The 24,589-nt window shown below is 58.6% G+C and overlaps 5 protein-coding genes across 9 annotated transcripts; 1 reads left to right on the plus strand and 4 right to left on the minus strand.

The window, feature by feature from the left end:
- Window positions 1-1,171: 1,171 nt before the first annotated feature.
- On the minus strand, window positions 1,172-3,910 carry LOC144083605 (neuronal tyrosine-phosphorylated phosphoinositide-3-kinase adapter 2-like). The gene is made up of 6 exons (XM_077611585.1): window positions 3,638-3,910; window positions 2,791-3,010; window positions 2,451-2,722; window positions 1,650-2,300; window positions 1,460-1,545; window positions 1,172-1,348 (listed from the first exon to the last, which is right to left on the minus strand). Exons 2-6 carry the CDS (start codon window positions 2,982-2,984, stop codon window positions 1,172-1,174), a joined length of 1,380 nt encoding a protein of 459 aa, XP_077467711.1. The 5' UTR covers window positions 2,985-3,010; window positions 3,638-3,910.
- A 470-nt stretch (window positions 3,911-4,380) lies between these two features.
- LOC144083172 (beta-arrestin-1-like) lies at window positions 4,381-8,456 on the minus strand. Of its 2 annotated transcripts, XM_077610738.1 has the most exons (16): window positions 8,182-8,456; window positions 7,847-7,877; window positions 7,694-7,754; window positions 7,552-7,596; window positions 7,252-7,451; window positions 7,084-7,143; window positions 6,945-7,012; window positions 6,634-6,769; window positions 6,483-6,567; window positions 6,333-6,405; window positions 6,017-6,154; window positions 5,718-5,801; window positions 5,589-5,612; window positions 5,227-5,300; window positions 5,080-5,128; window positions 4,381-4,859 (listed from the first exon to the last, which is right to left on the minus strand). In XM_077610738.1, exons 1-16 carry the CDS (start codon window positions 8,199-8,201, stop codon window positions 4,730-4,732), a joined length of 1,278 nt encoding a protein of 425 aa, XP_077466864.1. In that variant the 5' UTR covers window positions 8,202-8,456; the 3' UTR covers window positions 4,381-4,729. The 2 variants fall into 2 exon arrangements, with proteins under 2 accessions (XP_077466864.1, XP_077466863.1); XM_077610737.1 differs by having other exon boundaries at window positions 6,483-6,769.
- Window positions 8,457-8,595: 139 nt separating this feature from the next.
- LOC144083168 (protein Atg16l2-like) lies at window positions 8,596-13,939 on the minus strand. The gene is made up of 15 exons (XM_077610731.1): window positions 13,661-13,939; window positions 12,030-12,145; window positions 11,486-11,811; window positions 11,245-11,310; window positions 10,986-11,063; window positions 10,787-10,846; window positions 10,555-10,675; window positions 10,306-10,482; window positions 10,167-10,238; window positions 9,953-10,067; window positions 9,774-9,879; window positions 9,545-9,697; window positions 9,418-9,465; window positions 9,240-9,341; window positions 8,596-8,917 (listed from the first exon to the last, which is right to left on the minus strand). Exons 1-15 carry the CDS (start codon window positions 13,764-13,766, stop codon window positions 8,824-8,826), a joined length of 1,740 nt encoding a protein of 579 aa, XP_077466857.1. The 5' UTR covers window positions 13,767-13,939; the 3' UTR covers window positions 8,596-8,823.
- A 627-nt stretch (window positions 13,940-14,566) lies between these two features.
- Window positions 14,567-18,337, plus strand: masp1 (MBL associated serine protease 1). Of its 2 annotated transcripts, XM_077610728.1 has the most exons (11): window positions 14,567-14,635; window positions 15,039-15,294; window positions 15,372-15,564; window positions 15,637-15,771; window positions 15,952-16,148; window positions 16,322-16,469; window positions 16,548-16,697; window positions 16,753-16,827; window positions 16,905-17,152; window positions 17,480-17,653; window positions 17,717-18,337. In XM_077610728.1, the coding sequence occupies exons 1-11, from the start codon at window positions 14,589-14,591 to the stop codon at window positions 18,101-18,103; spliced, it is 2,010 nt and encodes a 669-aa protein (XP_077466854.1). In that variant the 5' UTR covers window positions 14,567-14,588; the 3' UTR covers window positions 18,104-18,337. The 2 variants fall into 2 exon arrangements, with proteins under 2 accessions (XP_077466854.1, XP_077466853.1); XM_077610727.1 differs by having other exon boundaries at window positions 15,372-15,771.
- An 85-nt stretch (window positions 18,338-18,422) lies between these two features.
- Window positions 18,423-24,126, minus strand: wdr62 (WD repeat domain 62). Of its 3 annotated transcripts, none has more exons than XM_077610717.1 (24): window positions 23,798-24,126; window positions 23,268-23,359; window positions 23,107-23,169; window positions 22,978-23,035; window positions 22,716-22,886; window positions 22,454-22,591; window positions 22,183-22,365; window positions 21,953-22,095; window positions 21,689-21,848; window positions 21,472-21,555; window positions 21,292-21,404; window positions 21,108-21,199; window positions 20,908-21,033; window positions 20,766-20,836; window positions 20,564-20,685; window positions 20,366-20,432; window positions 20,163-20,274; window positions 19,999-20,062; window positions 19,847-19,936; window positions 19,592-19,715; window positions 19,250-19,459; window positions 19,033-19,141; window positions 18,870-18,951; window positions 18,423-18,772 (listed from the first exon to the last, which is right to left on the minus strand). In XM_077610717.1, exons 1-24 carry the CDS (start codon window positions 24,095-24,097, stop codon window positions 18,640-18,642), a joined length of 2,907 nt encoding a protein of 968 aa, XP_077466843.1. In that variant the 5' UTR covers window positions 24,098-24,126; the 3' UTR covers window positions 18,423-18,639. The 3 variants fall into 3 exon arrangements, with proteins under 3 accessions (XP_077466843.1, XP_077466844.1, XP_077466842.1); XM_077610718.1 differs by having other exon boundaries at window positions 19,259-19,462; window positions 23,798-24,124; XM_077610716.1 differs by having other exon boundaries at window positions 19,250-19,462; window positions 23,798-24,124.
- Window positions 24,127-24,589: the final 463 nt, after the last annotated feature.

Consider the following 24,589-nt stretch of genomic DNA (forward strand, 5'->3'; position numbering starts at 1 on the left):
GAACAACTTGAAAATGATGAAATGATTCCTCACAAATGAAGTGTGCATTGGTGAGTTGGGTGGAATTGTCTCGGTCCTGACTTTTGGGCTTATTTGGCAATACAAGTACGTTGTGGCGTGCATTCATCTTGATTGTGCACGAGTGCAGCGGGGATAAGGGAAGGAAGGGACTCAACCACATTTGACACTTCTCCGCGGTTAACGCGCCCACGGCAGTTAGCGTGCGCCGACGCAGCTGCCATCCGGTGAGCCAACTTCTGCTGGATGCGGTTGACGCCACTTGGCGCCAAAGTACGCGCACGCGCGGGCTTGACGGATTTACGCGGTCGCTTCAAACCCATCGGACGTCCGGCGCCGTCGACGGCGGCCGCCGAGTAAGTAGTATGGAGGCTTTGACGTCGACAAACAAGCCGTTACTATGACTCCGTCCCAAGGTGAATGCGTCGGTTTGGATGGGAACGTGGCCTCTACCAATATGGCTGCCCTCGGGCACTGACGCCTCCTTCCACTTGTACACTTTCCCACCCTCTTTTTGTTCCGTTTGGCAAAGTCACCCCCGGCAACAAGGGCATCGGGGTCGGGGGGCCCTGCTGCCCTCTGACCTCGGCGCAGCTGCTCTGCCACCACGTGGCCCACAATGCAATGCATTTGAACTTTTTGACAGAAATGGATGCCCAATTCATTTGGACTGGAAGTCCTGGGACTGAATGGCCAGCCATCTAAGACGACTTATTCCTTTTTTTTAATTTGAAAGATGATTTAAAAAGTAAAAACCCAAATCAATAGGTGCCCTAAAATTGCCTGGGAAACGGCCTGAAATGGGCTGAAATGGGCTGAAATCAACAGGAAATAGCATTTGAATGGCTCCTGTTTGACAGCGCTCGCTGGACGTCCAATCGTCACATGCAACGGATTGGACGCCAAGTGGCGTCAATGTGAAGAGCCCGCGACAAAGAGGAGTGAGACAGCCCTGCTTTAGATGTTTTGTCGCCACCCTGTGGCTTGTATATTGAACGGCAAAGGCGGACACATTTCCTCTTTTTGCTTCCCCCGAGTCCCAGCAGGGGGCGCTTCTTTCACACTTGAATCCAATGTGTCGAGTCCCAGCAGAGAGGATTCCCTGGCCCTCCCTGGCCCCTCCCTGGCCCCTCCCTCACTTGACTCACTTGACTCAGATGGCCGAGTCCCAGACGACTCGGGCGGGCGCCGCCGGATAGGGCGGCGGCCGTTTGCCCCTCCCCCAGGGCGTGGCGTTTTGCTCGTCTTCGGCCCGCCGCCGACTTTGAATCTCGCGGCACAGAACCCGTTTCTTCTCCATGGTCTCCATCATGGTGACGTCGCCACACATCTAGCAAAAGAAAAATCCAAATCAAAAGAGGGGGAATCATTTGGCAAGGTGGCCCTCATCTGTTTTTGTCTCGGGGCCAAAGAAGGCTCCGAGCGAGGCGGCTGGGCTTACCTGGCCCAAGGCGGGCCGGTCTCGCGGGCTCGCCGAGGCCCCCGGCGTCGACGCCGAGCGCCCCAATTGCCGCAGACATTTGCTTTCTGCTCACAAACAAAAAGAAAAACACAAAGCGCACGATGCTCCGGGTCAGCGACGAGGCCGGACCGGCGGCCGACCCTAGGGGTCAAAGCACATTTTCTTTTACCTGGAGTGTCGCGGGGCCGGTTCCTGCCTTCTTTGTCCGGGGACGCGGCGACCGCCGCGACCGCCGCGCCCGCCGCGCCCGCCGCGCCCGCCAGCCGGCCGGCCACCGAGGCCTCGTAAGGGGGCGGCCTCTTGGCGCCGCAGGGCGTGGGCGAGCGGGCCACGGGCGAGGGGCAGGCCGAGCGGCTGCGCGGGTACGCCTGGGCCGAGCGAGCGGCCGAACGGAGGGGCGGCGCCGAGGAGCGGCCCGAGGGCGGGCGTTCCTCTCGCTCGCCCGCCTTTTTCCCCGCCATGCTCAGCTGAGCCACGTCCACGGGCGTCAACGGGGACTCGTCGGAATTGGGCGAGCGCTGGGGCGGCGCCGGCGGGAAGACCAGCAGCGGCGGCCGGGGCGTCAGCAGGTTGGGAAAGGGCTGCGGGACGCGCCGCTCGGGGAACTGCATCTCCTCGTACACCGACTCGTTCTGCTCCTCCGGGGGGAACTTGGCCGCCATTTCGATGTAGACCGACTCGGGGTCATCGTCCGACCCGTCCGCCCAGTCCGCCCGGTCCGCCTCGTCCGCCGCCTTCCCGCGTGACCAGCTCAGCTGCGTGTTGGGGTCGCGCCTGGGCTTGGGCGGGGGCGTCTTCTTCCACTCGTCGCCGGACGTCCCTGTGGAAAAAAAAAAAAAAAGCACCATTGACTACCGGGACCAGAGATCTGACGGTAGACACGTACGGGAAGCCGGCACGGAGGAAGCCGGCCGTCACCACCTGGCGCCACGTCGCACTTTGGACCGATGGTGCGCCGACGGGCGACTACCTTGCTGGGGATCCTGACTCTGAGCGGGAAGCGCCTCGGAGCTGCCGCTGAGTTTGGTGGCGGGATCCCGCCTGGGTTTGGGCGGCGGCCGCTTGTGCTCGTCGTCGCCCACCGAGCTGAGGGAGCGAGAGCGGACGCCCAGGGCCCGGCCGGGAACCCCCGAGGCCGAGCCGGTCCGCAAATATTTGCCGCCGGCGCCGCAGCCCGCCGCCGTCCTCTCCTCCCGTTCCTCCTCCGTCTCCGTCTCGGTCTTTGTCTCCCCCGTCTCGGTCCTGGAGCCACAAAGAGGCAAAGTCTCGGGCGGGCCGCCGCCGCGGACGGGCCGCTCGTCGGGACCGACCTGGGGATGGCCCGGCCTTGACGGTTCTGCTGAACTTTTTCTTCTCGGGCGTTGGCGCGGCGGCGAAGGCGGTCGCTCTCCCTGGAAATGTCCCAGGCGTTCTGGATGACCAGCTGGTCGTACGCCTGGAGGCCGCCGTCCTCCACGTACTGGAAAAAGCGGCGCAGGGCGGAAGCCTCGGCTTGGCACGTCATCCCGGCGTCATCCGCTTCTTAATATTCTTCCAAAGAAAGGAAAAATGACAATGCTCAACGGAATGGACGTTAGCGCGCCATAGGATTTGCCGTCACTTCCGGTTGATTTTCTGCCACTTCCAGGTGACTGGCTGTGGATTTTGGGGGTATTCGGAGGTTACTCCCGTTGATCTTTGGGCCTTTGCGTGTCCCTTGCGGTTCATTTTCAAGTATTTCCACGTGGTTCTGGCTGATTTTCCAATATTAGCGGCTCACTTCCTGTGGATTTGACTTCCTTTGCGGGTGAGCCGGTCTCCATTGCAGGCGACTGGCCGTGTTGACGCTTCCCCTAGGTTTTGTCCACGGATGGATGGCCTTTTTGGAGACGCGAGCGATCGGGGCGGGGAGCAAAGAAATGCGCGAGAATGGCTGACGACGACAGCGTCCTCCACCTTCTTTCCTTCCTTCCGTTCCTTCGTTCCTTCGTCCCACGGCACCAAAAATGGAAGGGGAAGTCATTGGGCGGTAGCCTAGCAACAGCAGCATCTCTCGGTGGAGGAGGCATGACGTCACGCTGGATTTCTGGAAGCCCGCTCGTCATCTTGGCTTGAAAATCTTTGTGCCGACAAACGACTACATATATGCAAAGAGATGTTAAGAGAAGAAATGCTTACCGATAGACAGAGTCATCGCCACGTCTCCCCTCCGGTCCGGTTTGGTCCGGTCCCGTCCTTGGCCACGCGTTCTCTTGCCGCGGTCGGCCCTGCTTGCTTGCTTCCTTCCTTCCTTCTTTCCTCTTTTCCTTCCGGGCTCGAGCGACCGACAGGCAGGCGAGCAGAGGCAGGCGAACGTTAATTGGCTGAGGCGCGCTCCCGACGCCGGCCAGTCGCCCGCCCGCCCGAGGGAGGAAGAAGACTGAAACCACGGCAACCTGACGGCATCGCCAGTCACTTGACTCCTCCCTCCCCGTTTCTACGAGGGAAGGAGGGAGGGATGGAGGGAGGGGGCAAATGGAAGCCAGCTGGACGCGGTTTGACGGATTGCTTGCCTGCCTGCCACCTTTTATCCATTGCTCCAATGAGATCATCACTTTTAGAGACTCTTAATGCTAAATGCTATTGGCCACTTTTTTGTATGTAGACATATATTAGTCTATTCAAAAAGCATACAGTAAGTGACCAGGAAATGCCCTTTAATCAACAGGAAGCCAGCTGAAAATATCAACAGAAATCCTACACGTAGCTAAAATGGCCAAAATGTACAGGAAGCGAGCAAAAAGAAAAAGGAAACCACCTGGAAATCAATAGGAAATGATCCTGCAATGACCTGCAAATGCCTGAAATCAACAGGAGGCCAGTGTGTCATGAGAAAAGCACCCCCACCCCCCTCCCAGCCACAATGAATTGGACTTAAGGGCTTGTCAGGGGTGGGCTCTACTTTATTACAAGGAACACGCACACGCACACGCACGGTTATACGCACGTCAGGGGATACAGCATTACTAGCGAGGAGCGTCCGTCCACTCCTCGGCAATTTGGATACAAATGCTTGAGGGAAAAAATAGCACGCCACTTAAAGTAACGGCCCAGCGCCGATATTAGATTTATGACTTCCTCCCTCCGGGCGCCACGTGGGCCCGCAAATCCGCCTTCCCGCCCGTGGGACGGACAGCCCTGCGTGAGAGGGGAACGCAACCAATGGAAGTGGCGCACGCGGCGGCAGACGTCCAAAGTCAAACGGGATCGCCGTGCGACGCCCTTTCCGCCCTATCTGTCGTGGAGCGCCGTGGCCCCCGCCGCCCCCGCCGCCTCCGCCTCTTCGTCCTCGTCGTCTTTGGCGCCGATCAGACGCTGGCGGGCAAAGTCTTCGAAGATGATGTCGTCCTCGTCGCCGTCGCTACGGGGCGGAAAAGTCCAAAGTCAACCGAGGGCTCACCCTGACCCGGATGCGTGGACATAGATGGGGTGGTCTTTTGGGCTAGTTCCGACGTCATTTTAAAGTCAACGCGGCCACGAAGACCTTTGGATAGGGCCGACGAAAGCTACTCGTGGGCGCCATACGGACGAAAAGGTTGATGTTTTAAAGATCACCCCCCCCCCCCACGAAACGGACTTACTTGGCGTCAAAGTGGATCAGATTGGTGTCGTCGCGGTCTTGGCCGGCGGCTGCCGGACACCACAAGGAATGAGCGAGAGCTAGCGGCGGCACGTGGTGGCTAACGGGAGCCGGCGGCGGCGGTTCGGCGCTAACGACGCCCTCTCACCTTGTGGGCCGGGAAGAGCCTCTTCCCAAGGCTTGGGGTGCATGAGCGTGAAGGGAAGCTCCAGGGACACGTCGCTGGCAAAACAAGTCAAGCGCAACAACAAAAATTCATGGGATACTTTTCATTCAAAAATACATGAAAATTCATAACAAAAGGTATTTTTCCATAGAATGATTTGATACTTGGAGAAAAGGGAAAAAAATACAGTTGCTTTTGTCATCAGAAGAGAAGCAATTGCTAAATGTATATACGTATTTAATTTTTATATTAAATAGAAAAAGGAACTATGGCAAGATGGGATCTTTCTGATGGATTGAGTTTGGATTTGGAGAAAAGGAAAGGAAGGCAAGATGCTCACTTACCTGGGGGCCAGGTCTCCCAGGAGTCTGCGGGACACACACACACAAAATGGAAAAAAAACCCTACCTATCATTTAACGTTGACAGATGGCGGGAAAAGGGGGTGGGGCTTAAGACGGGATTGGAACTGACCCGCCGCGAGACACCAGCAGCTTGACTTTGACTTTGTAGGACACCACGATGCCCAGCATCTCCTTGTCGGCGCCTTCGCGCAACCTAAAAAAACAAATAAAAACAAAGATAAATTCATTCGTCGGCCAGCTTCATCCTTTGCGGCCTTTTATCCATGGGCCAAGGAAGGGAGGTGGCCTGGCCGGCATTTGTCCGCTTTAACGGCCGTCCGTCCGTGGCCGAGCACGTCTAAGACGGGTGTCGGCCACTAGCCACTAGCCTGGGAGGGAGATTGGGGGCTGTCGTCGGGCGGGACTCACTGCGTGCTGGAAGCCAAGTTGGTGTCTTCGTGCTTCAACTTGCCGTCCAGCGCCAGGCCTCGCTTCTCTCGATTGTTGGACAGGAACGGCGTCAGGGTGAAGACTTTGCAGAAGGTGGAGCTGGAAGCCACCACGTCGCTGAGGACCAAAGATTGGGATATATTCACTGATTTTAGAATGAATGACTGAGCACATTTGACCGTGCTTTATCCCTTTGAGGATAATTCGTACATCTTACAATCCCAAAAGATAGTTTCATTTTGGAATGAAAAAAAAAAGTCATCACAATTAAACATATCCAACGGACACGACTCACTCGGACTCCTGGCTGGCCACCGGACACTTGTACTGCGCCGTGTTGAAGAGGCAGATGTCAGCGTACTGTCGCACTGGTGGAGGGTATGGGGGGGCGGAGTCGGCCATGAGTGGGCGGGCCGGCAAAAGAAGGTACACAGAGCGCTCCTACCGGACACCTTCATCTTCTTCACCATCTTGTTGGTGTTGTTGGTGACGTGGACGTTGACGCTGATGGCTTCGCCGTGGTAGTAAAGCTGAAAAAGAGGAGAAAGAAGAGGAGAAAGAGGAGCAAGAGCAACACAAGCTCTGATTCTTCTCACCTGCTTGTCCAGAGAGGCCTCCAGATGGAGAGCTTTGTCGGACATGAGGAAGTGGCGCGTGGTCTCGGCGCTGGGCTGAGGACCGCCTTTCTCCGGGGCCAGCTGAACCTTCCGGATCACCAGACGCACCGAGTTCCTGCAAAGAGCCCTTCTCCGTGAGGGCCAGCCCAGGAGCTATCGATCCGGGAAAGCTCCCGGCCGGCTAATGCGCGCGGCGGCGGCGGCGGCGGCGGAGGCGGCAACTAATGCAACCCGCCGTTCCTACGGCTAATTTCTTCCGGGCGCTAATGCTCCCGGCGGGGAGCTTTCACCTCTTGTGGATCTTTTCGTCGGCGCTGTCGCCGCAAAACACCTTGACCTCAAAGTCCACGCCGCAGGCCTGAAGGGGGGACGGCAACGTAAAAAAAAAGTGGCCTGGCCCCGGTCCACGCCGGAAGCGGTCCGCCCGACCTTTCCCGTGTCCTCGGGGCCCGGCTGCAGCGTGACGGAACACGGCAGGTTGAGCGGGATCTGGAAACAGACAAAAAGGCTGATTCCATTTAGGTCCGGTCCGGTCCGTTAAGTCCGGTCCGTCCAGTCCTGTCCGGACCGGTCCTCTGTGCGCATCCGGCCACGTACCTGGAAGGTGAAGGGGTAGGCGCGCTCCCCCAGTTTCTTCATTAGCCGCTCCTGCAGACGAGTCAGGCGTGGGGGAGGATCTTGGTCCGGCGGGGGGAAGACCTGCGCGTTGGCCACGAACAAATCTTTGCGGAAGGTCAGGCCCAGCACGTCCAGATCCTCCCGGCCGTAGCGGAAGGCGCAGGTCAGCGTCACGAAGACTGCCAGCGACACAAGCGCCACCACCCACCCACAGAGATCAGCGCCTTTGGGTGGGTGGGGCCAGCCAGGGGCCAAAAGGCACAGAGACCCCCGCCCCACCTTTTCTCTCCTTCAGGTAGTCCGGCTGGATCAGGATGACGCCGTCTGCCGGGGGAAGACAAAAAAAGCAGAAGGAAAAGGAGCCCTCGTCGGCACCCAGCCGGCCGGCCCACGGGCGTCCCACGGGCGTCCCCGGTCTCACCGACGGGCTCCACGGCATCCACGTGGTCCACAAAGTCCCGCTTGCCCAGGTAGACCGTCAGCTGCAACCACGGACACGAGACGGGGAGGCCGGAGCCATAGACACCCCCAAAAAAGAGAGGACGGCGACGGCGGGGGAAAAACAAACACTCACCTTCCCGTTGGGGCTGGCTTTTTTAAAAACTCTGAAAAGCAAAGCCACGGGATTAGCGTCCGGGGATCGGACTTGCGGGGGAACGGGGGGCGTCATGTAAGGGGGGGGGCTTACACAAAACACACACACACTTTACACCCCCCGCCCCTTTCCCACTTCCTGTCCGTCGGCTGGTCGGCCGTGGCCAACGTCCGTCTCGCGCGCGCCTCGGGACTTTGACTTTGCCGTCTTTTTCGGCGGTCGCCACGGCAACCGACCCCGGCCGAGCGGAAGGGGCCAATTTTTCGCTGACGGCCGGCGGGGAGGGAGGGAGGGAGGGAGGGAGAAAACTGTACCTGGTTTCTCTGTCCGCCATCGCAGGCTGACTGGCTGACTTGCTGGCTCGCTGGCTCGCTCGCTCGGTCAGGATGAAGAGGAGGAGGAGGAGGAAGAGGAGGAGGGGACCCCGTCACCGTGGAAACTGACGGCAGGAAGTCTTCTCCCGGCCCACGTGATCGGAGGAGCGTCCGCCCAGGCGTCACGGGGAGAATTTCAAAAACGTCGTCACCTCGTCCGAGCCGTGGGAAAGCCACGCGTCCCAATGCATCTATTTTGACATATTCATTTCACTTCTTAAAAGAAAGAGATGACAGATGTTTACACTTGTTTTGCACCATTCAATGCTATTTCTCTTTTGACTCCCACGTAGCAGATGGTGCTTGTTGAAATGGATGCATTTCAATATTGAAATAGACGCAAGGGCCAAGTGGTATTATTTCCGTATTTTATTTGAAAATGATTGTCATACCAAACATGAAAACAGACTAGCGTAAAAAGCCGCCTCCCTTTTCTAACTCCGCACACCCCATCTTAAAAGTTATTAAAAGGTTCCAAAAGAGTCAATACAAAAAAAAGGCATTTTGGGGGTTTTTACCGCAGAGTTTCCTAAAAAAAAGAAGCTTGCAAATTTGAAAGCCAAACGTCGGTCCGTGCGTCCGTCAGATGTCGCTCCAGAGGACGGCCCGCCCCTTTTTGTCCACGCTGGCCACGTATTCTCCGGATGTGGACCAGCAGACGGCGCTGATGGGGGCGCTGCAAAAAAAGCCACGGACAGAAACCACAAGACGTGTGTGTGCGATGGCGGATCGCCGGTCGGTCGGTCGGCCGGCCGGCCCGCGCCCCAATTCCCCAACTTGGACTCTCGTCCCGTCCAAATGGAGCCCGTGACTTCTAAAAACCCATTCAATGGTCCAAGATGACGCCAGACCGCAAACACTAGTGTTCATTTTGATCAACGCTTTCAACACCATTGACAGACATCCAATTTAGTGGCATCAAGTTAGCGAGGAAGAGAGCTAGCCAGTCCTCCAAATGAACGGGAAGAGGTACCAAAGCTCTCCCGCCGCCACGTTACCTGTGCTTGTCGCCCAGGCGCGCCTCCAGCGTGCCGGCCGAGACGTTCCAAACGTAGACGGCGCCGTCCGTCGATCCCGCCGCCACGTAGCGAGCGTCGGGGCTGAGGAGACGCGGCGGGCCGGTCAATGGCGGAAAGTCGGAAGCGGCGACGGCGGAATGCGGCGCCCCGACCTCACCTGACGGCCACTTTGGCGCTGTCGCTGGTGCACTTGAAGCCCTCGGCCCTGAGCGGGGCAAAACGGTCGGGCCGGGTCAGCGCCGCGTTAACGTCGGGGGCGACCCGAGCGAGGGACGGGCGCCGACCTGAAGGCGGCGCTGTGCTCGCTCCAGCGGCGGAGGTCCAGCAGCCGCAGGACGTCGTCGCGGCAACAGCTGAGAAGGTGGCGTCCGTCGGCGCTCAGGTCCAGAGACGTGACTTTGCCGCCGGCGGACACGCGGTGGACGCACCCGGACAGCCTGAAACGCAGAGGGAGGCCCGCCCGTCCAAATGGTTTGTCTACAGCACCCCCCACCCCCAACGTCAACGTCCTACCTGCTGTCCCAGAAGCGGATGTAGTGGTCAAAATGTCCGCTGATGGCCACGTTTTCCAGGCACACTGCGTCGCTGCAGCAAGACGCCACTCGGGCCAGGTGGACACCTGAGGGTAGGGGGGGGGGGTGGCTTTATTTTGAGGGCCACGCCATTTCCTGGGACGGGCGAGGGCCACCTACACGCGGCTCTCTGGGGGTCCCACATTCGGAGGCTCCCGTCGGCGCTCGCCGTCAGGACCTGGTGGCGACTGAAGCGAGCCGCCGTCACCTTCCGGCCGTGGCCCGTCAGGGTCAGCTGAGCCACGGGACGAGAGGCCGTCAATTTGGTCCGGAAAGGCCGAGCCGAACCCGGTCGAGCCCGGAAAAGCCGTTACCCGGCCGAGAGCGCCGTTACCTTGGCCACGGGCCGGTCCAAACACCACAGCAACGCCGACTTGTCGTACGAGCCGGCCAGAATCCGGTGACCCTGAGGCGCGACGGGTCAAAGGTCATGCGCGGCTTCCCGCAAAAGCTCGACGACCGGCGCCACTCACCGCCGGGTCGAACTGGACGCAGGTCAGGCCCCCCGTGCTCCCGTCCAGCGTGGTCCGGTGCCTGAGTGTACCTGCTTGGACTTCCCAAATTTTCACCACCCGGTCCGTTCCGCCGCTGGCCAGCAGGGCGGAGCTGGAGCAGAAAGCCACCGTGTTGCCGTCCTGCTCGTGAGCCTCCTGTCCAAAACGGGAGGGTGGGGGTCAGCACAGGCGTTGTGGCTAGCGTCGGCGGCCGGCGGCAGCTTTGACCAGGACGTGAAGGGCCCGGGCGGGAAGTCGGGCGGCCGTCGGGATTCTGAAAGGACGGGCCGGCTCCTCCTCCTTCTCGTCGTCGTCGGCCCAAGCGCGCGACGACTGGCCCCGCCTCCTCCTGTCGCCATAATCAAATCCCGAGAGAGTATGCTTCAGCGTGGCTGGCGCCGCGCAAAAGTAGAAGAGGATAAAAATAGATGGGGGGGGGGGAAAGGGGCTTGCGACTCACTCAAAGAATTCTCGAAAGGAAGCCAAAATCTTGGGAGAACTTTCCGGAGCCGAAACGGACCTGAGAAACAAGTGTTTATTTTCATTCCAATCCAGTCCCAAAGTGAGCTTGGTTCCGAAGCCACCATCCCATCCACGTCGCCATCGACGCCGGACATCCGAGCCGGTCGGACGGGAGGGTCGGCGGCGCCGCCTTTTACCTGGAGAGGCGCCCCGGACTTTTTTCGCATGTTCTTTTCTTCAAAGTTGAGCAGGTCCGGTGGGGGAAGCTGACGGAGCTGCAAGAGACACAAACCGGGACATTTGGGAACCGCATTGGGTGGGTGTGTGGAGAAAAAAGTTGGGGAACATGTTTTTCTGATATGCTCTTTAGCATCATTCTAGAAGATGGTTCAATAAGACTTGAACCTTGAAAATTCAAGATCAGATGCAACAAAGAGATTCTTTTTTGCAACTGACCTCTCGACGTTGACCTTGGACGTCGCGGCGGTCTGCAGGTCCTTCAGCAGGTGGACGTCTTGAAAGCTGACGGCACAAAAAGAACAAAATTGCTTAACAATGACGCATCTGGTCCCAAGTCATGATATCTTTTTTTCTCGACACGTCAACATAAACTGCTACTACGATAGTAGAAGCTGCGAGGTGAGCATAGTCCAAAAGAAAATCCAGCAAAATGGATGCTGCGGCACGGTCCGCTGACCTGGCGCGCCTGTCGTTCCGCCGGTTGAGCCGCGCGGCCGCGTGGCGCTTGAGCGAGACCAGGTCGTCCAGCAGGCCGCCGCCCCGGACCTCCTCCTGGCGCAGGAGGCGCTCGGCCAGCCGCCGCCGCTCCATCAGGGCGTCGTAGAGGCCCTTGAGGCGCCCGTTCTCCGAGGCCTGCCGCTCGGCCCCCAGCCGCAGTTGGCGGCGGGCGTGACGCGCCTCCGCCCGCCGTCGCTCCTCGAGCGCCAGCCGCTCCCGCTGCGCCTCCAGAGCCATCTCCTGGCTTTCCAAGATCTGCTGCTTCTCCACCGCCTGGTAGGCCAACTGCAACGAGCGCCCACATTTTGGACTTAACTGGCTTTTTCTTGCATTTTTGGGGGGTAATAAAGTAAAAGTCAGTAAAAATATATATTTTCATTTAAAAACATTCTATGTATACAGTAAAAAAAATTTTTTTTCAAATAAAAACAAGATATTTATTTGTAGTTCAATTTTGTGTGCACACTGCCACCGCGTCCCAACATTTGGTGACGGATTTTCACCTCTGCGGAGTTCCTCTTGAGCCGCACGCCGCACAAGGACGGCGGCGAGTCGGAGCGCCGTCCTGCGGCGGCCAGGATGGCGTCGGCCACGCCGCTTCGCTCCAGCAGCCGCGAGTCTGAAGCACGACACGCAAAAATAGATTTTTTTTTTGTAAAAAGCCGTCGGGGCGCAGAAATAACCGGTTTTGCCGGATCCACCGGAATGCGCTCGATTGCAATCGGAACGTCGAATAGCGTTGTCGCCAGAATAACGTGCACAATTTGTTAAAGAGAGAGACGGACGCCTGGCAAAAAACACTATCAATCAATATTTTCCAGAAAAGAAAACTATGAATTCAGTTGTCCAATTGTACGACCCCAAAACAGGAAATGAGAACTCTTGAAATGCGTTTTTCACAAGTGAGTGCAGTCCCTTCCCTTCCAAGTGGAAGCCCTCCCAGTAAAAATGGATTGGAAGTCTACCGCCACGTCAATGGAAAACAAAGTCCATTTGTGGCGCCGCCGCCGCCGTCAATGCCAGCCACGGAGTAAAGGACGGCTCTTTTGACATGTTCCAAATGAACTTTTCCCAAAATAAGCTAGTCGTTAAGACTTGATTAGAATGTCACCGCATTGACTTTGGCGGGAGCGTTGCCCCTACCAACATGGACGCCTTCAGGCCATTAAAGCCCTCACCTGGCTTTTGCCTTCAATTCTAAGAGTTTATCACGACTCGACGTCCCCACTGCCAACGGAATTGCCGTACAGTGGTACCTCGACCTACAATCAGCTCTACCAACGACATGCTCGTGGTCCGATGAAAATTTCCATCGATAAATTCGCCCGCGATACGATCAAAATTTCACACAACACTGATAGCCAATGGCACCCTTGCTCAGAATAAAACTTCATTCGTTGGCGGAGCGATCGCTAATTCAAGACTACTTCTGGTTGGCAAGTGGTCGTGTGTTATCCTATTGTGAGGACATTTGTGTGCATCATTTTGGGAATATTTTGAAGGGAATACAACAGCAAACTGCCCATCGATAGCGAACGTGAGGGTGGAGGCGGGGCAAACCACTAACCCGGCCAGAACGAAGGTTAAAAAATAAAATTAAAAAATTAGAATTCAGTTTTGTGTAAAGTTACATTAAACGTATGTTTGAGTGTGTCTCTATATATTAATCCAAGTTAATTTAAATTTGTTTGTTCGGTTAAGCGTGCGTTGTCGTGGAAAGTCCCCCAGAAACCCCCCTCTGTGCGTCTCGGTCTCCCGTCGGCGAGATCCGCCTAATTCTAGTTATATTAAACACATTTTATTACTATTAAACCACTACTTTTGTGTTACTTTGTTAATAGATGGCGAATGAGAAGAAATAAAACATTTTTTCCAATCCAATATCCTGGTTTTGGTGTTTTTTCAGAGGGTTGGAACGAATTCATTTGTTTTAAATTCATTTCAATGGGAAAACGTTGGCTCGAGTGACGAAAAGCTCGCCATATGATCTCAGTCCCGGAACGGATTAAGATCGTATGTCGAGGTACCACTGTAGCTACTTTTCCCTTCTTTTTTTTTTCTACAAACAAGACAACCCCGCCACGTCCTGCTAAAATTCGCTCAGTTTTATTGAGCTAGAAAAGGAGCTTCTTACAGGCGTGGACGAGTTCTCGAAAGTTGTGGTGTTGTTCTCGGTCTCGGCGCCGCAGCTGACAGATGACGTGAGCCTTCCACACATTCTTGGTTTCGGACTCCTTCATGACTGCTGTAACGGGCGGGCGGTCGGTCGGTCGGTCGGTCGGGCAGCCGGCTTCCCTTGACCCGCGCCGGACGAGCCCACTTCTCCACTTCTCTAAGGGGGTGGGGGCCGTGCGTGTGGCTGGTTTGCAATTTGTTTTGGGTCTTCCCCCCCCCCCGCCCCTTTGCGATTCTCGGGCAATCAACGCACACTTCCGCTTTTCAAGGCGGAAAACACACGTGGATGGGAACGTCAACGAGTGCTGCCTTCACGTGGGATCGGAATTGTGGGAAATACCACTTGTCCAGTCCAAAAAAATGCGAGTGAATGTGGAGGTTCTACTAGAGCACTGACTTATTTACTTGGACAGGCCAGTTTCTCGAGATGAGACAAACTTTGACCAAAATAGTGGCCAACAAACAAGGAAGTTGTTTTTGAGAATGTTAGTTCTGCAAAATTAAGTTCGTGTCTGCGGTTTGTTGTTATGACAACAAAAGAATACGCTGCTCTTGCTTTCGAGGGCTGCTAGTCATGAGCCAACTCACAAAGAGCCATCTTTCCCAGAGCACCTGAAGGCAACATACATCTTTAGTTCACGTTACTACATGAATCTGTATGCTACATTTTCTTACTTAAAAGGATGACATTGAACTCCAACTAAATGTTCAGAGTCCGCTGGTATTCGCGAAACAGCCAAAAGCCCCGAACGCTGAATCCGACGCGAATCTCTCCGCCATATTGGATGTGTCAAAAGAAACGATGGGCAAGTGACGTCAGCACGCGTCGTTATGACGTCACGGCATTCCAGCGCGAGATCGCGGAGGAGCCCGGAGGAGACGAACGGATGCACGGACGGACGGACGGACGGACGAACGGACGGAGGAACATGAGGTCAGTCCGACTCCACTTTATTGATTTATTATTGGTGATGAATAAAATGGTGAAGATGAAGTTAGTGATTGATGAATAGACTTGCTGAGCGTTTGGTTATTTCTTGTTTATTAACGGTGGGAGTCCTTTCAGGACACTTTGGTCCTAATTAAATTCATCGTTGACCATGTTTTTGTGATCTTTTTTTCCCTACGTTTACCGTCATTTTTAAACTTGAAGTCGAGGGGCATTTAAAGAAGGAAGAAAATAAGTTTTTGGATGAGGGAGGGAGGTCAAAAAAGGTTGCAAAAGTACCATATTCACATAGAGAGCGGCTCGTGTTGATTTGGAATGAATGCAAATGAGACCTTTTGGCCAGTTTGAGCAGGTGGGTAAAATATCGTTACTGACGGTGTGCGTTTAGGTCGCCTTGTTTGCTGATGCTGCTGCTGCTGCGTTTGCTGCCGTCGCTGGGCCCGGCGCCGACGGCGACGGCCACCGAGACCACCCGACTGACGGGAGTCTTCGGAAGTTTGGCCTCTCCCCGCTTCCCGGCGCCGTACCCCGACGACACGCCGCGGCGCTGGGAGCTGGCCGTTCCCGTGGGTTTCCGGGTCCGCCTCTACTTCAGCCATTTCGACCTGGAGCCCTGCGACAGCTGCCAGTGCGACCACGTCAGGGTGAGAGACCCCAACCCGCCACCCAAGGGGGTCCCGCGTGCGGGCCCCGAGAGCACACGGCCCCACTTTGGGCGCAGGTGGAGGCCGGGGACGGCTCCGGGGGCGTGGCCCTCCTGGGCCTGTTTTGCGGCGGGCGGGAGGCGGAGTCGGAGAGCGCGCCGGGCGCCGAGGCCCTGCTTTCTCCCGCCGACGCGCTCGTCGTCACCTTCTCCTCCGACTTCTCCAACCCGGAAGAGTTTAGCGGTTTCGTGGCGCACTTCCACGCCGTGGGTGGGTGCCGGGCGGGCCGATGGGACGTGGGCGTCAACCGGGGATTGACGCTTGTGCTTTTGCCGTCCCGAGACGTGGACGAGTGCGCGGACGGGGACGTGGAGGAGGACGCCGCCTGCGACCACCTGTGCCACAACTACGCCGGCGGCTTCTACTGCTCCTGTCGCCGCGGTTACCTGCTGCACGCCGACAACCGCACGTGCAAAGGTCAGTGGAGGTGGGAAATGGCGCTCGGCTCATCCAAATAACGGCGCTCCGTCCGTCCGTGTGGAATTTCCAAACACGGAGGCGACCTTTCTGACCGCCGAGCTAAACAGGAGATTGGACAAATATGCGGCTGAACTTTGGTTGACCGATAGCTGCTAAACATTTCCAACTTTGCGGCAGCCGAGTGCGGCGGGAGGACCTTCAGCGAGCGGGCGGGGTGGCTGAGCAGCCCCCACTTCCCTTCGCCGTACCCCAAGAGTTCCCATTGCTCCGACTTCATCCGGGTGCCGGAGGGCCTTAAGCTCCGCCTCCGCTTCGATCCCGCCTTCGACGTGGAGGACCACCCCGAGGCCGTCTGTCCCTACGACTACGTCAAGGTGGGGCCAAAAGAAGATTGCTTCATTTTGGGCGGCTCTGCTGGAAAATGGCCGTCGTGGAGCGTAATAAAAGGGGAGGGGGCGGCGTAAACGGCCACCGCCGATTGGCTCCTCCCGAGGTCGGCAGACCCATATCGGCCCGATTTCCCAGCCGGCGCCATTTTGCCTTCCAGATTCGGACGGCGAGCGGAGAGCTGGGTCCCTTTTGCGGCCGTCGCTCGCCCGGCCTCGTCCCCGTCGACGCCAACGCCGTCGTGGTGGTGTTTCACAGCGACCACTTGGGCGAAAACACGGGATGGAGGCTGACCTACACCTCGGAAGGTCACTCGGTCGCACCCGACCTAAATCTTGTGAGCGGCGCAAGGGACACATCGTCCGCTTTTTGATCTTATATTTCAGAAGCCCCCCACGCAGCGGTAGACTGCGGCGCCCCGACCGCCGTGGACGGCGCCAGAGCAACCTTTGTCGGCCGCGACAACTCCACCCGATTCGGGGCCGTCGTCCGCTACGTCTGCGACGACGCCCGCCGACAGATTGGCCCCGGAGACGGTAAGCGCTAACGCGCACGCCGCCCGGTCGGACCTGACGTACCCGCCTTCGTCAGGCGAGTACCGCTGCGGTCCCGACGGGCTGTGGGTCCACTTGACGGCGGGGACGCAGCTTCCTTCCTGCGAGCCCGGTAAGCGCCGAGCGGGCGATGGGCGGGCTTTTCGGCTCGTCGTCTTCGGGGTTAACGCGCTCCGCCCTCTCTGGCAGCGTGCGGCCGGCCGTCGCGACCCCTTGCCGCTCGCGTCAAACGCGTGGTGGGCGGGCGTGCGGCCGAGGCCGGCAACTTTCCCTGGCAGGTCCTGCTCAGCGTGGAGGACTCGGGCCGCGTTCCCCCGGAGCGCCGCTTCGGCTCGGGGGCTCTGCTCTCGGACGCCTGGGTCCTGAGCGCCGCTCACGTCCTGAGCGCCCGCCGGCGAGGCGCCGTCGCCGTCCCCGTGGATCCGCGCCACGTCAAGGTGAGCGCTTGAAAAGGGTTTCCAGGGAGCAAAGGTCAGCGTGCGCCAATAAATGAATTGGCCACTCAAATGTGGCTTTCTGGAGGGATTGGAGCGGTGTTCCGGCCAAAACAACAGGAACAGCCGCCACTTTTGCTAGCGTCTGTCGACAGAACCAGAGGAACGCTCTCCTGTGCTAGCAGAGCTCATTCTAACTCTTGTTTGGAGGCCTTTTAGTAGGTGGTAGGAGGGGCCAAGCCAAGAAAGCAAAATCTGTCATTTAGGCACCTCTGTGACCTTTCGCTTAAGCCGGCCAACCGGGTAGCATTTTATGGCTTGGTCCGTCAGGTGCTGGCGGGCACGCTGGACCGACGGACGGAGGGGGGCGTCTCCGCCGCCCGGGTGCTGCTCCATCCCGACTTCCGTCCCGCCGACTTCGACAACGACATCGCCTTGGTGCGGCTCAGCGTCAGGGTGGAGTTGGGTGCGGCGGCGCGCCCCATCTGCCTCCCGCCTCCGCAGGTAGGGCAAACGACGGCGAGCCGCGTCGGCCGGCGCGGTCGTCTGACGGCGTGGCTACGGCAGGGCGACGCCCCGGCGGCCCCTCCCGACACCCTGGGCGCGGTGGCCGGCTGGGGCGCGGCGGGCACCGAGGGCGCCCCCGACCTGCTGCGCTTCGCCCGGCTGCCGGTGGTCGCGCAGGACGAGTGCCGCGCCAGCTACGCGGGCGGCGGCTACAACGTGACGGACAACATGTTCTGCGCCGGCTTCCGGCAGGGCGGGCGCGACACCTGCCCCGGCGACAGCGGCGGCGCCTTCGCCGTGCCAGATCCGGCCACGGGCCGCTGGGCGGCGCTGGGGCTGGTCTCCTGGGCGGGGCCCGAGGAGTGCGGCGCCCGCCGCGTCTACGGCGTCTACACGCGCGTGGACAGATACTTGGACTGGATACGCCGGTGCCAAGAGGCCGATTGATCGGTCGGTCAAGAAAGGATATTATTTCCCGGCATCGACACACAATTTTCCTAGTTTTTTCTATTCATTGATATATATCTTTTTCTATTCTAAAAAAATCGACCTATACATTCATACTAAAAAAGTGTAAAATACAGTTTTTTTTTAAGCTGATACTATTTGTAAAAAGAATTCTATCATTTGATATCGCCATACTAGTTTCCATTTTTGATAGTGACTGGCTGCCAACAGACGGCGATAGAGAGCTTTTTTCCTGAAGGAAATGTTTTTTTTCTCCTTATTTCCTGTCTTTTGAAATGATTAGAAATGTACATTTTCTGCTTCATAGTTTAATGTTAAGAAAAATGAAGATCTTTAAGAGACTCGAAAAAGATTTTTGGGGGAAATGAACAATGACAGGGAAAAAGCGGCCGGCGCCCATTCGAAATGGCCACGTCCCCTTACGATGACCACACGTCCATTGGAAGCGGAAAAGCCACTTTTGACCCTTGGCGAGGGTCCCGTCCGTACCTGGGTGGGCCGTGGCCGACCGTCGCTCACTTGACGGGGCAGAGGACGAGCGGCGAGGAGGCGCGCCGTCGAGCGGCGGCGGGGAGCCGGTCCTCCACCGGAGAGGCCACGCTCGGGCGACGGCCTCTCTCCCGGTCCACGCTGCGGCTCGCTCCTTTCCTGCCGGATGGACGGAGCCAACCCGTTTTCAATTGGAAGCGAAAAGTGTCCGAAATGCAGCCCCCTCCACCCCTCCACGGACAAAGGCTCCCCTCACCTGAGACGGTGTCCGTAACGCGACAGGAAGCGTCTGCAGACGGCGAGCGGCGGCCGGGGGAGGAAATGTTGGCGCGCTGCGTCTGCAAAGGGAGACGGGCGGAGGACCAATCCAAACTGCCATCTCCAGAGTCCTTCGGACCAGAGGGCGGCGGGCGACTCACCCGCGAGCGGGACGGTCCCGGCGTCGTCCTCGCCGACGTCCTCCGAGAAGAAGGCGCCGCCCGCCATCCATCGATCGGCCGCCGTCGCCGTCGATGACGTTTCATTCGACTGGATCATTTCCAATAACAAGAAGAATTCAGAAATGTACAAATGTGGCAGTCAGAATGTGGATAGAATAGAAAAGACACTATTTTGCCCTGTGCCGACCTTCCCCACCCGGCTCACCTGGGGCTCCCGCTCTTTGTCTTCGTCTCCCCCTTCCCCTTCCCCAAGAAGATGGTCCAGACGGCGCGGGAGCAAGTCTTCGTCCTCGTCATCCTGGCTCTCGGCGGAACTGGGCAACGCCACCAGAGGACTGTTTTCCAACCAGCGATTGGGCAACGGAGCGCTTTCCGTCGGGACGAAGGTGGAGGCGGTGGGCTCGCCCTGCTGAAAGCGCAAGATCAAATCCGCCCTCCGTCAGCGGCTTTAGGCCTCACAATTGCCGGAGAGGGCTCTATCTTCGTTTGGACGCCCCCCACTCGGAAGCGAGGCCACGACAGACGACTGGCGACTGACCAGTTTTCGGAACCAGGCCGGCATCTTCCCGTTGGTGCGCACGGAGGGCGCTGGCGCCGGGAACCGAGCGCCCCCGGGCCCCGACGGCGTCCGGTGAGCCGGCTTCACCAAAAAGGTTTCCCGCCTACGAGATGGAAAAAGAGAAGAGTGAGACGGAGGCTTGACCATGGGCCACCGCCGGCCTCCCGACTCGGAACGGATTGGACGAGGGGCCCCCGTTCCACGCGTTAACGGTAAAAGGAAGTCGGCGCTCGCCTGATGAGGGCGCTCGTCTCGCGGGGCCGCTCCTCGGCGTCGGCGGCGCCACCGCCGCCGGGTAGTTCCAGTCGCCACACCGACACGCATCTGGGCACACGGCGTCCAACGTTAGGGACGGGCCGCCGTGGCGTCCGCACTCGGGCGCTCACCCGTCTCCCGACGCGCTGGCCAGGAAGCGGCCGTCCACGCTAAAGCTCAAGCAGCTCACCGGCTCTGACGGCCACGGGAGGACAGAAGGACGACAAATTTGGACGGCCGTGGCCACCGAGGGGAGCGAACTCCCACCCCGGCCGTTTCCCGGGCAAAACATCACCTGAGTGTCCCGCTAGCGTGGCGAGGTGCTCTCCGGAGCGGATGTCCAAAACGCAGATGTTCTTGTCGGCGCAGCCGACGGCCAGCAGCGAACCGGACGGATCCAGGCGGACCTGCGGTGGGGAAAAGGTTGGGCGCGCCCGCCGACCCGCTGCTCAGAACGCTCCGGCGCCACAAAGGGCGAGGTGGGTGGGGCCCGCCCACCTTGAGCGGCGCTCCTTTCAGGCCCCGCAAACATTTGCTCAGCTTCCCCGTCATGGCATCATACAGCCTGATTCAAAATGAGGTAAGACATGAGAAACGGTCCCAAAGGCAAAGTGCCAAAAATCGACATAAGGACAAAATGAATGTTGTCTCGTTGTTGACACCGAGATCGGGTCGGCTCGGCGGCCTCTTCCTCACCGGACCGTTCTGTCCTGACAGGCGACGGCGACGCGCATCTGGGACGCCGCCAGGTCCATGTCGTGCAGCGCCGTCTTCTCCACCAGGTGGCGCGTCCTGTCCAAGGACAGGGCCCGCCCCGTCTGAGGACATACAGAAAGAGGTGTGGGCGGCGCCCGGTAGGAAAAGCGGGCCACGCGGCGTGGGCTCACGGCCGTTTTACCCGTCGGCACGAGTAGAAGTAGATGCTTTTGTCGGCCCCGCAGGTCACCAGGCGGAGGCGCGCGCCACCCCCTGCCAAGGAAGGCCTCCAATCAATCTAGAGTTCCTGGGTGGCGGCGGCCAACGGGCAAGAGTCACGTCACCCGCAAACTTGACGGCGAGCACGGCCGCCGAGTGGTCGCCCAGGGTCCGCTCCGGCCGGTAGTCGGCGTCGGCGTCGAAGACGCGGACGAGACGGTCCCTGCCGGCGCTGGCCAGCAGACGGCCTCCTGAACCCCCAACCCGACCGAAAATGATCATCGGTGGCTTTGGCGGAAGAGCGGGAAAAGCGCAGCACCCTTACCCGCCCACGCCGGCGAGAAATCCAGAGCCAAAATCTCCGAGTCGTGAGCCTCGATTTTGACCGGCCGCTCCGGGGATTCCCAGTCGTAGATCCTGCGCGGGGGAACCAAAGCGGCAAAGTCGTGATCCCGTGGTTCGAAAGGCGGCGATGGGCCGGTGGCGACGCGCGCCGGCCGCCGCCTCACCGCAGCGTTCCGCGGCGGTCTCCGGTGGCCAGCCGGCGTCCGTCGGGACTCAAGGCCAGGACCCGGAGCTCCGTCCGGCAGCCGTCCTCCCCGGAGAAAGTCCTCAGAAGGTCCTGAAGGCCAACGAGCGAGAAGCGGTGGCAAAAAGGACGGGGGGAGACGGCGGGCGGGGGGCCTCACCTCGCCGGAGAGGTCGGGCCGCCACTGCCTGACGGTGCCGTCCGACGAGCACGTGAGGAAGGAGGACGACGGCGACGGACACACCTGTCGGGATGGGCGTTAGCAATTACTGGCCCGTCGCTATCCACCTCAAAGTTATCACCGCCACCAGGTCCAATTTGCCTTGGACAACATCCTCCACGCCGCGAGCGGCGCGACCGATCATCCCGACGAGTACCTGAAGGCTCCAGACGGAGGCGCCGTGGTAGACGGCCGAGTGGACGGCGGCGGCCACCCGGGGCTGGCTCACGTCCCAAACGTAAAGGCTGCGGTCCGAGAACACGCAGGTTAGGTGGTGGAGGGCGGGGTTAAAGGTCAGCGCCACCGCGTCGGGAGGCCTGAAAAACAGGGCCGGGGAAAAAAAAGGAAAGTAATATATCCACTTGCAAAACAACGCCTTAGGCAATTTTTGATTTTTTTGGTTTTTGCCGGCACCACATACCCGGGTGACGCTCCGAGGCGGTGCGGACAGGGCAAGGTGGCGACGTAGCGCAGGTCCATCGGCTCAAAGACGCGCACCAAACCGTCGGAGCAGCCGCAGAAGACGCGGTCGTTGCCGGCGGCCATGCTGCGCGCGCACGCGGCCTGTTGCCGCCAAGACAAATGAAGCCGGTCGGGACCGGATTTCCCAGGGCAAGCTGAACCGAGCGGAGAGCGTTTTGGCCGGCTGACCTCCAGCGGCACCCAGGCTTCCAGGCGGCGCTCGGCGTCGAAGCGACACAGCAGGCCCGACTCGGTGACGGCGTAGGTGAAAGGCGCGGACGGGCCGCGGCCGCAGGCCACTCCGACGAAGACGGCTTCCTGTCGCTCGCCCAGCAGGGCCGGGCGACCCATCAGGGGCACCGTGCCGTTGACCTGCTCGGAGACAGACGGACGGACGGACGCCCGGCTTGACTCCGGCCGACCCAGAGGAGGCGGCGAGGAAAGCAGAGTGGGGACGTACCTGCCGCTCCCTGGAGGTGTCCAGGTACCAGAATTTGACGTGGCGCTTGCCAGCGGTGACAAAGTAGCCGCCGTCCTCGGAGAAGGAGACGGCCGACACGCCGCTGGACACTTTGTTGGACGCCAGGACGGAGCCCTTCTGCTCGCAAGACCGGCCGCCGACGTCAACGGCAGTGAGCAAGTCTACTTTTTGGGCCGGGTCCGACCCTCGGCACGGGCGTGGCCCACCCCGGCCCCGGTCGGAGAAACCCTTTGGCACTGACCTTCCAGTCCCAGACGCACACCGTCATGTCGTACGCGGAGCCCACGGAGACCACATAGGCGCCGTCGGGGGAGAAGGCCACGCAGGAAACGGCGCACTTGTGGTTCTGGACGCTGGCGGTTTCCACGCCGCCGTCCGACGGCCACACGCGCACGCGTGGCAGGTGACCGCTCTGAAGCGCAGAAGGAGCCGGCGTCAGCGAGATGCTCGGCCGCCATTTTGGCGGGTGGCGGTCTACGGCGGCGGTCTACGGCGGTGGCTACCTCTCCCGTGACCAGATGTTTCCCGTCGCCGGAGAAGGCCATAGCGCTGAAAGGTTTGCTGGGAGAAAATTCAATACTTGAGCAGTGGGCGAAAATGAAGCGGACCACTTGAGCGGCCGGCGGACGCACCGGGACGTGTTGACGATGTGACGCTGCGTCTTGAGCTGCGGATGGAGCAGGACCACCACGCACCTGGGGCACGCAAACGCACCGGAAGTGGGGTTCAGGTTTCGGGTGGGAAGCCAAGCAAAGCTACGATAGGCTATGCTACTCTCGGGAGGTCCACTTACCCCGCGAGGTAGGCCACTAGGCCGGAGTTGGGGTCCGACGCCAAGGCGCTGCTGCTGCTGGTGCTGACGCCCAAAACTTTTTCCAGCGCCACCTGAAATGGACACACTCCTTCACCTTACGATGCTTGCACTCTTGATGAAACGATGCTGACATCTTTTGAAAATGACATTCCGATGCTCCAAGGCAGCTGGCGTAGAAATGATCGCGATGTACCACGTATCACTATATTGACACACCCCAACCCTAACCCATTGCCATTAGGCTTATGGCAATGGATACCTCGGCGCCTGCCAGACTCGTCGTCAGCCAATCCGTCAAAAAAACTCCAATGTCACCAGAAACATCAACGTGTAACGACACTACTTCATTCCTCAATTGCTAAGCCGTCGCCACGTCTGAATAATGGCGAATGTCATTAAACACGACGGCCGGAAATGTTTAGCGTAGCTTTGTTTCAACGGAGACTCAGCTAGGCATATTAGCGCGAAAGCTAGTACTGGGCTAGGCTAAGCAACAGCGCCACACTCACCCGACTTTTGGAAGTTTTGCGTGAGCTCTGCCGGCTTTTCGTTGCCGCCGCAAAGTCGGTCTTGACGACGCGGAAAGAACCGGCGCCGTCCTCGCTCTCCGCCATGTTGCCGTTTTTGGCTTTGTCGACAGCGAGACACTTTTCAAGCATGGCTAGCGTAAACACTTTTGAAATTTCGAGGCACTCGCATAGCCCTTCTATCCACCAATCATCGACGAGCCTATCAACCCTATCACAACAGATGCAGAGGAACACCGTTTCAAACCGCCAATCAAATACGTAGTAGTCGCTGTCAAACATGAACCCGCCTCCTCCTTCACATAGCCAATCAGCAGTGATCCATTTCGTGCTCCGGCGATGCATGGTTTAGGGAGGCAACGTTTTATTCACTCTTTTTTTTCTTTCACAAGATAGCCGTTTTTAAAATTCAGAGCTCTCGTTCAAAAAGGAGTAGATTTGAGGCAAGTTAAAACAAATTCGAGGAAAAAAACAGAACATACGAACTCATTGAGACCGTCGTTCCAAAACTAGGCATGGTTGTGAATGCTCGTGTTTGAGTGCGTGCCGTTGACGCTACGAGACGTCCAATCCATTTGGACTTGGAGAGGACCAGTCATGGCACCCCATGAGTAAATTAATCTAATGTGGCGTGATGTAAGCGGCGCGGTGAACGGTCCACGCCCGATCGAGCGACTGCCCGACCCCCTTTTGGCTCCCCTGGGGCTGGGACATGAACCCTGGTAAGAATTGGGTCAAAACAAGAAAAAGAAAAAAAAACGGATCACAATGAAG

This window comes from Stigmatopora argus, chromosome 10, assembly GCF_051989625.1.
Source record: "Stigmatopora argus isolate UIUO_Sarg chromosome 10, RoL_Sarg_1.0, whole genome shotgun sequence".
Classification (NCBI taxonomy): Eukaryota; Metazoa; Chordata; class Actinopteri; order Syngnathiformes; family Syngnathidae; genus Stigmatopora; species Stigmatopora argus.